The sequence below is a fragment of the Epinephelus moara genome, chromosome 18 (genome assembly GCF_006386435.1).
Source record: "Epinephelus moara isolate mb chromosome 18, YSFRI_EMoa_1.0, whole genome shotgun sequence".
In the NCBI taxonomy this organism is placed as follows: Eukaryota; Metazoa; Chordata; class Actinopteri; order Perciformes; family Serranidae; genus Epinephelus; species Epinephelus moara.
In genome coordinates this window covers 38,355,848-38,369,011 of record NC_065523.1, presented here as the reverse complement: position 1 = coordinate 38,369,011, position 13,164 = coordinate 38,355,848, and the positions used below count along the sequence as shown (strand labels likewise).

The 13,164-nt window shown below is 45.3% G+C and overlaps 1 protein-coding gene across 1 annotated transcript in view; it reads left to right on the top strand.

Annotated features, from left to right (window-relative positions):
- cpt1a2b (carnitine palmitoyltransferase 1A2b) overlaps positions 1 to 13,164 on the top strand; it is an 82,240-nt gene that overhangs the window by 20,521 nt on the left and 48,555 nt on the right. Inside the window, exons 4-10 of the mRNA XM_050069330.1 lie at positions 4,131 to 4,308; positions 4,547 to 4,648; positions 4,782 to 4,919; positions 7,937 to 8,014; positions 8,151 to 8,258; positions 9,478 to 9,565; positions 9,719 to 9,914. Coding sequence (XP_049925287.1) covers positions 4,131 to 4,308; positions 4,547 to 4,648; positions 4,782 to 4,919; positions 7,937 to 8,014; positions 8,151 to 8,258; positions 9,478 to 9,565; positions 9,719 to 9,914 — 888 coding nt within the window. The remainder of the gene's footprint in view (positions 1 to 4,130; positions 4,309 to 4,546; positions 4,649 to 4,781; positions 4,920 to 7,936; positions 8,015 to 8,150; positions 8,259 to 9,477; positions 9,566 to 9,718; positions 9,915 to 13,164) is intronic.

The following is a 13,164-nucleotide window of genomic DNA, read 5'->3' as shown; positions in this document are numbered from 1 at the left end:
GGAAAATTGGGCACCTCGGATCAACTCGCCAATCCGGCTCTGTGTGTCTAAACGCTCGCAGCTTGCCGGCAAAACGGCCCAACATTCGCCGAATATCTGGCAGTGTAAAAGGGGCCAAAGTGTAAAGTGAACAGATGCGTTTTTAGCTTTCTTTTAAAAATATTTAGCGAGCAGCTTCTCTGATATCTATAGGTAGTGTGTAACTTTGGGGCGTCACTGACGACGGCTGCATCCCTGATCTTCTTCCAATAAACCAGCCCATGTAGGGCTTTGTATACAAGGAGGAGGAGCTTAACATCAATTCTGCATGTAACAGGAAGTCAGTGCAGAGCAGCTCAGACTGGCCTGATGTGGTTCATAGCCGAGCTGCAGAGTTTTGAATGAGTCTCTCAGTGGTGTTTTTGGGAGGCCAGTAAAAACTGCATTACAGTTGTCGGTCGGCTTGAAATAAAGGCATGAATCATTTTCTCTGCATCTTAATATAAAGTATAGGATGTTGCATTTAGATGTTGAGAGTTAAAGGTTAAAGTGCTCAGCTCAGCAGAAAAAAAACTGTTCTTGAGCCTGTTCGTCCGGCTTTGGATGCACTTGCAGCGCCACGCAGAGGGCAGCAGGTTGAACAGGTGGTGTCCAGGGTGAGAATGGTCTCTGATGGTTTTCCTGGCTCTGCAGAGGCACCGTGAGCCTGAGATGTCTTCCAGGGAGGGCAGAGGGCAGGGTTGTTGTGACCCTCTGCAGAGCTCTCCTGTCAGCCGCTGAGCAGCTGGCGCCATATGCCAGAACACTCTCAGTGGTCACAAGGTCACCTGCAGCTTCTCCTCCAGTCTGCTCTTACAGAGGACTCTTAAAGTGCAGGCGCTGCTGGACCTTTCTCATCACTGCTGATGTGTCGGCAGACCAGGAGAGGTCCTCTGAGGTGTGTGTTCCCACGAGTTTACAGGTGGAAACCCTCAGTACACAGTCACCGCTGATGTAGAGAGGAGCAGGGTCGGCTCTGTGCCTTCTGAAGTCCATAACTATCTCCTTGGTTCCGCTCATGTTGAGTGCAAGGTTATTTTTGGAGCACCGCTCAGACAACTTCTGGACTCCGTCTCTGTGGGTTGACTCATCTCCTGTGGTTGTGACTCCCACCACAGTGGTGTTATCTGCAGATAATGAATGTGTAGGAGTGGATGGGAGCGCAGTCGTAGGTGTAACGGGCATGAAATATATGCAATAATATATATTGTGATTTATTACCTTTTTCCAGCTGCAGATTATTTCACCAAAGGAAAACTGAGTCGACATCAGTTTTACCTCCTGAGATAAAGTTTTCAGCCTGTTCATCAACTTTAATCATTTTTGTTGCAGCACTGTGACACAGAGCAGACAGACTGACTAATACCGTCATAACACCTGCCACAGTTTGCTGCAGACACCTGACAGACTGTACTGTGGGCACATTTAACGCACCATGACTTCATACCACATGTTATTTTTATACTACGTGTTTCCTTTTCCTGCCTGGTGTGACTCTGAAAAGTTCTCAGTTTGACCAGCAGGTGGTGCTGTTGCACTTTCATACTACTTCCTTGTGTTTCCTCACATGAGTCAGATGTAACAGGAGGATTTTGACACACATGCATTTGATCCAGTTGTACTAACTGTTAACAGACGACTGCAGCTGCGTTTGTTGCTGGTTCTGATCTCCTCACTGTGTTCAGTGTGAATGATCTGCCCTCTGCTGGCTGTACAGGTGCACACACTGACAGATGACAGTAGCATCTGTGGGATCTGTTTTACAGCACACTCAGAGGTGCATGAATGTTTTATAGAGTATCATAAACTAATAAAACATGTGACATATTGCTGTTTTTATACTTGGAGTTTTTGTTACCATAATCAGACCTCCTGTGCCTCAACACTTAGTTATACTCCAGGTCTTTATTTAAAACCGCCAGTTTCTCCTTTTCACATGTTCTTTAAGGACCTTCAGTCAGAAATAATTTGGTTTTCAAATGTTTTTGTGTTTGTTGTTTTGCTCCTGCGGCTCCAGCTGATATTAAACATGTCTGCAGAGGTGCTGAAGTTTAAAAACTGACAGATGAACTGTTGTTATGATGCAATTTCTTCAAATTTGGCACAAACATCCACTTGGACCGAAGAATAAACCGATGAGAATTTTGTGGTCAGTGTGACCTCACAAAACATGTTTTTGGCCATAACTCAAGAATTCATCCACTAATTTTGACAAAACATGACCCAAATGTCTGACAGGATGAAATAATGAAGGTCAAAGGTCAAAGGTCAGCTTGACTGTGACATCATCATGTTTTAACGTCATATCTCAGGAACAGAAGGAGAGACATTTGGTGAGATACTGAATTGGTGACTTTAATTTTGAAACTGTGCTGATTGGATAGATCTTCATGGATGGAAACCTCGGTGTTGTATCATAGGTATCAGGACTTGCTTGAGTTTCTTGAAGACGTTTCATGTTTCATCCAAGAGGCTTCTTTAGTTTTCTTTCTTCTTCTAATTGACTGGTGCGGAGTCGAACACTTTAAACTCTGTGTGGGTGTGAGCCCTTACAGTAGGCCCGTTTCCACCACAGGAACTTCGGGGTAATTTTACGGGGCCGGGGCCTGGGTGCGTGTCTCCACCGCAGGAACCACCCCCGAAGGACAGAGTTCCATAACTTTTACAGGNAAACTCTGTGTGGGTGTGAGCCCTTACAGTAGGCCCGTTTCCACCACAGGAACTTCGGGGTAATTTTACGGGGCCACCCAGGAACCACCCCCGAAGGACAGAGTTCCATAACTTTTACAGGGGCTAAACAAGTCCCTGCCTCGGAGTAGGTACTCAGAACGGCCCCGAAAATCTCCTGGCTGGGGCTTGGGGTTTACTTGGTGCTGATTGGATATATTCAAGGCGGGATGTGACGTCAACAGAAAGCAACAAAATAGCCGGAATTTTTAAAACTCAGCAGACAAGGAGTCACATTTTTAAAAGGAGCCGTAAGAAGAAAAGTAAGAAATGGAAGACAAATCGTACGACAAATGGACCGGCGCACGGTCAAAAAATGGTCGTGCAACGATTACGTCACATCCAGAGCCCGTAACTTTACAGGAACCTTCCTTCTACTCCGCTCTCTCAGTGGAGACACGGTGGTTGAGAGGGCCGAGCGAGAGGACGTTCCTGTAGTAGTTCCTGCCCCCAAATACTACCAGGAACTTCTTCAGTGGAAACGGGCCTAATGTCGTTGAGGTCACATGTGGATCGATGACCCACCCGGCCATCATGTGTGTCGTTAGGGTCAGATGGGTCGAGGTGTGAATGGGTGTGGAGTTGTCTGAGGAGGGATCCTGAGACTGCATTGTAGGTGGGTGAAAAGTGGTGTCGTAGGCCACCTCCTCTGTTTAACGATGGTGTGAAAGAAGCGTGAAAGACGAAGCCATCTACGCCACACTGGAACAGTGTCTTTCACACCTCTTTCACACCATCTGTCTTCTCTGGCCAAGATGTGTACATTGAGAAAACTGTCAGAGAAACTTGAATGGTGCGAGGAGGCATACAACCATGGGGCAGTGATTTGTTCTCATTGAGGAGAGAGTGTGTGCTGCCACTGACAGAAGAAGCACCGCCCCCAGCGTCTTCTTTCAGGGCACTTCGCCTTTTTTGTGCGGCAGCTCCGAGCACTTCTAGTTGAAAATCTCTGAACTTTTCAGAGAGGTGCTGATGATGTCACTGCCGCTTCTTTAGCTACTATCTGACTGTAGCTGTATGTCAGTCAGAAACTGAGTGTTTTTGCTGTTTTGCTTTTATCATCATACGTGTTGATGCCTGTTATTAACTGCACTCAAACCTCTGTTAATGTATCGTGACATTAGCCACCTCGCTAACAGTGTTAAGATATCGTTGTCATAGAAACAAAACACAGGTGTAGGGCCCTGCTGCAGCTTTTCTTTCCCACAGTAATTGAAAGACAAAGAAACAGATTATTAATATCAAACAACTTGCCTGTGTAACCCTACAATGTGTTCACATAATCAATGTAAGGTTAAAAGCAATTAAACAAATTCTAAATCAAACCAACTGTGTGATGTGAATCATTGAGGTGTAGTTGACCATGGTTCTGTTTCTCTCTGCAGCCTCCAGGGTCCGCTCAGCACCCAGGGTCAGACCATGCTGTCAGCGCTGGTCTTCAGCACTCTGCTGTGGCTCTCGCTCATCCTCGCTCTGCGCTTCTGCCTCAAACTGCTCCTCTCCTACCACCAGTGGATGTTCGAGCAGCACGGCCGCGTCTCCAACACCACGAAAGTCTGGGTGGTAAGTTTCCTCTCTGTGTCACAGCTCCACCTGGTGGACGCTCTGCAGAGGCTGTTTGGAGTCATGGAGACAAAATTAAACATGGAGTTCAGCGGCAGCGTCACAGGACGCTTTAAAAATGTCTCTAAAGATGTCTCTGTGTGTCTCATGTCTCTGTGTGTCTCTGTGTGTCTCATGTCTCTGTGTGTCTGTGTGTCTGTGTGTCTCTGTGTGTCTCATGTCTCTGTGTCTGTCTCAGAGTCTGGTGAGGTTATTATCCAGCAGGAAGCCTCTCCTGTACAGCTATCAGACGTCTCTGCCTCACCTGCCTGTTCCCGCCATCAAGGACACGCTGAGCAGGGTGAGCACACACACACACACACACACACCTGTACACACCTGTCCTGAACACATGCTCAGACATACAGAACACCTGTTGGTGCACTCTTGTGCATGTTTAACCTTTAACCTGACGTTCTGTTCGTCTCTCTCAGTACCTGCTGTCGGTGCGCCCCCTGCTGAAGGATCCAGACTTTAAACGAATGACTGAACTGGCCAATCAGTTTGAGTCAAACCTGGGAAACCGGCTGCAGCGCTACCTGAAGCTCAAAGCTCTGTGGGCCACCAACTACGTAAGTGTTCGCTGTTTGAGCTGCGGTGCCACACACAGCCGAGCTGAAGCAATCAGTCCAGTGAGCAGTTAGATCGACACGAAATTAATCTGCAATAATTATGACAGTCGATTAATGGTTTGGTCCCCAGAGTTTAGGCTGGCGTGTCTCTGCCCTGGAATGTTAAAAAAAGTATTGACCATATCGATATCAGGCTGCGAGGGGAGCAAAGACACACCCAGGGTTCATCTCAGCACCTGATCTTGCACCCATGTTCCCCCTCACTTGCGTCTCTTCCTCACGTCTTGGCTCCGCCCTCATAAGACACGGCAGAGAGATGCAAGGACAGAAGAAATGAGGAAATATACCTTTAGAGAACTGAGACGTCTTTTCCTCTGAAGCGTCACGTGAAGCGCCGTCTGTCTGTGATGACAGCAGCAGCTGATTATTAAATTGAGACGTCCTGCAAGGTGGCGAGTCTCGATTGATTTCCAGATCAGGTGACTGAGGACAGAGGAGTTGAGGAGGGGTATTGGGATGAACTCCCAGTCACTCCGTCATGGCGCCTCCTGCAGCCGTTAACCCACAAAAATAAGACAAACAAGCAGTGTCTTAATGCTCCTGTGCTGTTTGCAGGTATTTATTAAAGGTTTTCTATCTAAATGAATCTGCCTGCAAAAACAGCGCAGCTCACAGACATCAGCACAAACAGCCACATGTAGTTACAGTGAAATTATTAGTGTCTTCAGAGAGTTGGTGGGAGCTGAAGCACACTGACAGACTGAGATATTAAATCCCATTGGTGGTCCTAGCACATTTGGTGCCCCAGGCGAGCGCCGCCCCCTCTCTCACATGAAAATCATCTTTAAAAAAATCGCAAAAAGTCTTTTTACGATATATGATGCGTCATAATTCCCTCTCTGCTATCCATTTTACAGTAAACATCGACACATTTCTCCCTCAAACAGCTGATTTAATGCAAGTTTCTCACCAAAAGCTACATTTTACAAGATTACCTTGAACACATCATGAGAACGATAGAATTTACTGCTTAGTGTTAACGATAACTAGCTGCTAACAGCTAACAGCTAACTTAACAAGCTCTCCTGCTGCTGATGTCATGTTCTTCCTCCCCACATCCACTCTTCTCAGTGGTGTCGTGGCTGTTGAGTCGCTGTGACATGATAGTGATACAGCGTGTTTGCAGATGTTGATGATGGCGCCCTTGGCGTTCACCTGTGCTGCCTCTGCCACTGGCCGGCACTGTTACATCCTGAATATGATTTCTTTCTGTGATGCAGATTTTTTTTTTTTTTTTCATCTTTTCTTATCAGAAATACAAACATGTACAATAAAGAATAAACATATCGGCAGGTCACAAACAAGGGTCTAAAAAATATATAAAATAAACATACAAAAAAAGAAATTTGAGAAACTTAAAAAAAAATCAAAATACAGCATCGAGAAAAATTAAGTAAGAAATTAGAAGTTTAGAGCTGAGACATCATCATCGACGCTACACAGTCTGGTCTGGTCTACAAATTCTGTCAGACAAATATTCTTTGTCTACAACAGTTAATAGTTTTAAATAAACACCAAATAGATTTCTAGTTAAAGTCCATACATTAACTTTTTTTGCATTCATACAAAGCAGAGCTCCTGGACAGTTAATAATAATAATAACAATAATGATAATACATTTTATTTATAGAGCGCTTTTCAAAAACTCAAAGACACTTTACAGGCATAAAAAAGTGCAGGGCAATACAATCAAGAGTGCAAAACAGACAGGAGTGCATTAGTTATAGACAAGGTTGTAGACAAATAAGAGTGCTGACATTACAAAGTTAGGTGGGTACAAGGGAAGAGCAAGAAGGAAGTAGGATGGATTAAATTTGCAAGTTAAATGCAGAACGGAACAGGTATGTTTTGAGTTGAGTTTTGAAGGAGGTGAGGTCTGTGCAGCCGCGGATGTGTTGTGGGAGGGAGTTCCAGAGGGTGGGGGCAGCAACAGAGAAAGCTCTGTCCCCCCAGGTGTGGCGCTTGGTCCTAGGTACGGTGAGGAGGTTGGCGTCAGAGGAGCGGAGGGTGCAGGAAGGGGTTTGTGATCACGGGAGCGGGTGTGGGTGAGGAGGCGGGCAGCAGAGTAATGGATATACTGAAGTTTATTTAGGAGACTGGAGGTTGTGCCGTAGAGGATACTGTTGCAGTCGTCGATACAGGATGTAATAAAAGCATGAATGAGGGTTTCAGCTGCAGGGAAGGAGAGAGAGGGGCGGAGGCGGGCGATGTTTTTAGATGGTGGAATGCTTATTTGGTGACTTGCTTGATGTGTTGGTTGAAGGAGAGATTGCTGTCAAAGATGACTCCAAGGTTGCGGCAGTGGGGGGAGGGGGAGAGGGTGGAGTTGTCGATAGAGAGATGGAAGTCTTTGGCTGCCAGGCTGAGGGACTTTGGACCAATTATGAGAAAGTCTGATTTGTCGTAGTTGACTTTGAGGAGATTTGTTTGCATCCAGTGTCTGATATCAGAGAGACAGTTTGAGAGGGTGGAGTAGGTCTGAGAGGTGATGGATTTGGTGGAGATGTAGAGCTGGATGTCATCAGCGTAACAGTGGAAACGGAGGCCGTGATGACGGATGATCTGACCGAGGGGGAGGAGGTAGAGGATGAAGAGGAGAGGACCAGGTTAAAGAGCGTGACTTGCAAAGACGAGATTATTTTTCTCTCATGTGCCAAATAGAAACTACAGGACCAGCTCTGCTTGCTATTGAAAGTTTTGCTGCAAAAAAAAAAAAAAAGACTCACTGAATGTTTAATTTTTGATTAAAAAACTTTGGAACAGCACAACAAATGTTCCAGGGTCCAAGTGAAGCTTGCAGAATTCATGCTGCTGTCAGCGTCACAAAATACATAAAAGAAATCCTTCAGTTTTCAGGAAGTGAATTGTTTTGTGCTTTTATTACATTCTGTATCGACGACTGCAACAGTCCAGTTTATGAGAGTGAAGACGTTTGATTTCCTCTTCCTGTGTTCCAGGTGAGCGACTGGTGGGAGGAGTACATCTACCTGAGGAGCCGAGGTCCCATCATGGTCAACAGTAACTACTACGGCATGGTAACTGATGTCTTCACTACAGCTGAGAAACCCTCTGACCTACATCTTGTTGTGTTGTTATAACCCTACATCTGCAGAGGATATTTCTGTTTTAGTCCTGATGTCCTGTGTGTGTGTGTGTGTGTGTGTTTTCCAGGACTTCCTGTATGTGACTCCAACTCCAGTGCAGGCTGCCAGAGCAGGAAACACCATCACCGCTCTGCTGCTGTACCGCCGCAAGGTCAACCGGGAGGAACTCAAACCGGTAAGATCAAGTGGAATTGTTGAACTGTGTGTGTGTGTGCTCAGGTTTGGTTATTTATGTATTGTATTGTGGGAAGGATGGCGACTCTGCGAGAGGTCTGGAACAAGACAGTGTGTCTGTAATGTCTCTAACATCGAGCTGACTTCAACTCAGTGCAGAATAGCGCCTCATGTCATCTCTTCTTTTTACCCATTGTCCAGTGGGATGATTTGAGAGGCGGGGCTTCTGTGGTGGTCACGACAAGTTTACAGTTGGTAAACAATGGAGGAGAAACTGGTGGTAGTGGTTGCTGGATACCCAGAGCTATACGACTTTACAAAGCACAGTTAGCACCATCTCAATAGAAAACAGCAGATAAGTGCAGTACTGTAAACGTCCATGATGGAGGAGAAGCTCCTGGACCAACTGGTGGTACTCCCCATGATCCAGCCTCTTTTTTAGGGTCTCATGTACCCACACAGATCTCTGTTTATCTGCTGACAGCCTCTCACCCTCAACCAGAGCTACAGACAGCACCCTCTGCCTCAACATGGCAGCAGCTACACACTGATTACTGCAGGATACAGAAACTGTAGACTGATGACACAGGAAGGTTAGGGTGAGGAGGTGATGGGCTGGTTGCCTGGTAACGATAAAGAGGTGCAGCAAGCGTTTTCTTACTAGTGGCATTCAGTTAAAGAAAAAAGAAGGCAGTTCAGTGCGCCTCGCGTTTTGCAACGGGATTCTTTCACCCTGAGTTTTGTGACAACACAGAACAACATTTTTAGAGGACATTAGAGTGCAGCGCACTTTTGGTAAATTCAGCGTCCATCTCCTCACAGTCTGCAGCTGTCTGTTCTGTGTGTGCGCTGAAAAACAATCCGGTGTTCATACACAGTCCTGTCTGTGAGTGGGAAACAAACAAACAAGCTCAGACAGAGACAAACAACACTCTGCCAGCTGCTCTCCGTCCTCCATGTCCTCGCCTGTGAGAAACAGAGCCGCACCATGATAACGAAACATGGGAGATGAATTCTGTCGTGCCATAATTCATATCTATATGAATTTAGAATCATATTAAAAATTATACCGGTAAACCAGATGATATGGCACACGCTGATGTCCCGCTGTCATGTATGTGTTTAACTGTCGTCTCTTCTAGTCCAGAAAAATAACTGTGAATGTTAGAATAAAAAATAAATGTGAATAACAGATGTGTGTGTGTGTCTGTGTGTGTCAGAGTCGTGTCCCAGGCACCGTCATCCCTCTGTGTGCCGCTCAGTGTGAGAGGATGTTCAACACAACACGCACACCAGGAGCTGAGACAGGTAACACACACACACATATACAGCTGCACACACTTTACCGCTACAGATGAGTTTCAGTCGTATGAACAACAGGTGGGATCCTGCAGATGTATCACTGCAGTAAAATGTATGATCAGAGCAGACGTCAGATAATGATCCTCCTCCGGTCCTCAGATGTGCTCCAGCACTGGCAGGACAGTGAGTTTGTGGCGGTGTATCACAAAGGTCGTTATTTCCGCCTGTGGGTGTACCGGGCCGGCCGCCTGCTGTCTCCCAGAGAGATCGAGCACCAGATCCAGAAGATCCTGGACGACCCTTCACCCCCGCAGCCTGGAGAGGAGAAACTGGGAGCTCTGACTGCTGGAGACAGGTAGGAACAAAAGCAGCAGCCTGCCCTCTCTGTAGAACAGCCTCGTCCTGCTTTAGAAATGTGCTCAGTGAAAACAACCACCGAGGTGATATAACAATGGCCGAGAGTCAGGGAGAAGGAGGCACTGAATTAGTCGTAAAGAAGCCAGTTACTGTGTTCAGTTGTTCTGTACTGTATTTTAATGCATTTAATATAATATTATATCATCACGTGTCACTCAGTCAGGACTCGTCAGTTTCTCAGTGATAGAAAAAGGGTTGCTTAAGGAAAAAGGTCGGGGACTACTGATGTGTTCAAATATTTTTGCTTCAAATTTTGCCTCTACTTTGCGTTTTATTCAACGTACAGTGGATATAAAATGTCTCCACACCTCTGTGTCACGAAAAATGCCAGGTTTTCGTGATTTAAAAAAAAATGAGACCAACAAAAATCATTTCAAAACTTTTGTCACCTTTAATGTGACTCAGAACCTGAACAACGCAGCTGAAAAACAAACAAACCTTTGAGGGGTGGAACATGGCGGTGGCGTGGACGTGGAAGAGTCTGATTAATAATTCCACTAACACAAACGAAATGATGCTCGGATAACAAATCAAAAATTTTGCACGTGCGCGCTACAGAGAGCAGAGGTCGGGGAAACACTGACCTTGTAGCTGGATGGACCGCGCTCTGTTTTGGTAGATTTGCTGAAACATTCAACTTTGTTCATTTGCAGAATGAGAGAATTGAGGAGAGTGAAGCTCTTCTGGTGCAACAGATGGATCGAAACTGCAAGTGCAGTTGGAAATGGTCTTGACTTAACCTTGACGTTACAGTTGAGGTCCAGGCAGCCGCACACACTTTTAAAATTTCAGATTTTTTTAAGAAGATCGATAAGCCAGGTTATGCCAAATGCACTCTTTGGCAGAAAGACACTAACTAAGCCACTAGAGGGTGCATGTCCCGCCTCTTAAGCCTAGTTCACATTACACGATTTTCACCGCGATTTTGATGTCGCAGAGGATCTTGAGAGCCACCTCGGGTCGGAGGTAAGTCGGCAGATAGTCTGCCACGACTGACAAAGAGCATCAGCCAATGAGAGGTGGGATACGTCCCACGTCAGCACGCAGGAGGACGGAAGAAATGTGAGGAGGACAAGCCGCAGGGTTGCCAGGTCTGTTTATTAGCCGCGACTAAAGTGGAGTTGCTTATTTGGGCTTGCTCTCTAAACACCATCTTCCCCTATATATATATCTGTCTATTAAGTTATTTAAAGGCATGATAGTCTCTTCTTTTGGGCTTGTTTCCATAGCCCTGGTTGCTTGTTTCTCTCCCAAGATCTGGCAACACTGACAAACTGGCAAGCAACAGCAACAATGGCGGCGTCCACAGGATCACGGGGAGTGCGTTGTGTTTGGACCCAGGATAATAAAGAATATCCATGCCTTTACGATGTGTCGTCTCCAAGTTTGGTGACGTCACCGCGTTTTCTGGGGCTTGGTGGAGAAGTCTTGTGGTGTGCACACACAGGTCGTAACGCAGTTGGTGAGACTCCCGCTGACAGAAACACACGTCGCCACGTATGGACACTCAAAAGATTACGATAGTCTCCGCGACGCAAAATCAGGGTGAAAATGGTGTAATGTGAACTAGGCTTTAGTTTGAAACTGACATGTTATTTGTAGTGGGCCAGTCTACCCGCTTTGTTCAGTGTAAGGAGCATGAAGAAATGTGTAAAGATTTGGACCTCGTGCAACACGGTCATGATGGCTCAATGGAAGAAGATTAAAGTTTTGGAACGGCCCAGCCGGAGTCCAGACCTGAGACAACCAATAAAAACATGTTTCAACCAAGTGTTAGTTTGATATTTTCCCCCTCAAAGACTTGTTTGTTTTTCAGCTGCATCGTTCAGGTTATGAGTCACATTACAGGTGACAAAAGTTTTGACATGATCGATCTTGGTTTCATTTTTTACATCACAAAAAACAGTTATTTTAAGTGCTTTAATTTTTCAGGGTTCTGCCGTACAACAGAATCGACCAAAACAAATAGGATCGACCTCGTCAACAGCAAATAGACTTTTACTACAGAGCAACACTTGAACTGTGTGTGGTGACTGGATGAGTCATAATGATGTCGTGGAGCCTGCACATGACTCCGATGATCACTGGGTGGCAGAAGAGTACACACGCACACACACACACACACACACACACACACACACACACACACACACACACAGAGTTTATTACAGTTGATTACACACAGTTGATAATCCGTGAGAACATACTTTATCTTAATCCCTGCAGCAAACAAAAGTCAAGTGTTACAGTAAAGAGGCAGGAAGTTCAGATCATCACTGGAAGCACTCGGAGGTCTATTTAGTATTTGTCTCTGACGCAATCTGTGTGTTGTCAGCTTTTTGACTCAAGTCTGTTAAAGACATCTGTGTGTGTGTGTGTGTGTGTGTGTGTGTGTGTGTGTGTGTGTTAAGTTATTAAGATATTTAGTGCTGTTTCCAAAGAAGAAGGATTCTCCTGCGAGCTGTCAGGGAGCTGAATGAAATTTCATTTGCTTGTTCCAGCGAGACGATCTCAAAGAAGTGATTCCATATTTCAGCCAATTTTGGGCAATGAGCAGAGCATGTGTGAGATTACAGAGCATCTTTTATAGGAATCAGATCTCTCAGGGTTTATCCTCGACTGTGTGGATCTCCTGTAATACACCCTGTGCCAAATGTTGAATTGCATAAGCCGGAGTTTTGCCCAGGATTTTTTTTCCTTTCAGTGCCTGTTCCCATGATGTGTCTGAAAAAGACACTCCTAAGGCCCGGACCACGCAGGAGCTTTGCAGCTGGAGGTGGCTGTTTGTAATAGTTTATAATGAGCATGAAGCTTTTTGCTCGCTGTTTTAAGTTGTGAGGCGCCTCCTGTTTCTGTGCTTTAAGTGCCTGGTGTTCTTGCCAGATGCTCTGAACTCCTGGAGTTTAACCCTAATGCACTTTAGCACTTAAAGGGATAGTGCATCCAAAAATGAAAATTCTAGGGCTGTACTCAAATATTCGGATATTCGAATATTCATTTCTATGGGTAGGTATTCGTTATGAAAATTTGGTATTCGATATTCGTTTTTTTATTTACTTTTTTTTTTTTACATATTTTTTGGTGCTAAATGTAGTCTTTTTGTTGTTGGTAAATGTAGGTTATCAATAAAAATCAAAACTTTTAAATTGCATTGTTAAAAATGTGAAAATATAGTATCGCCTACCAAC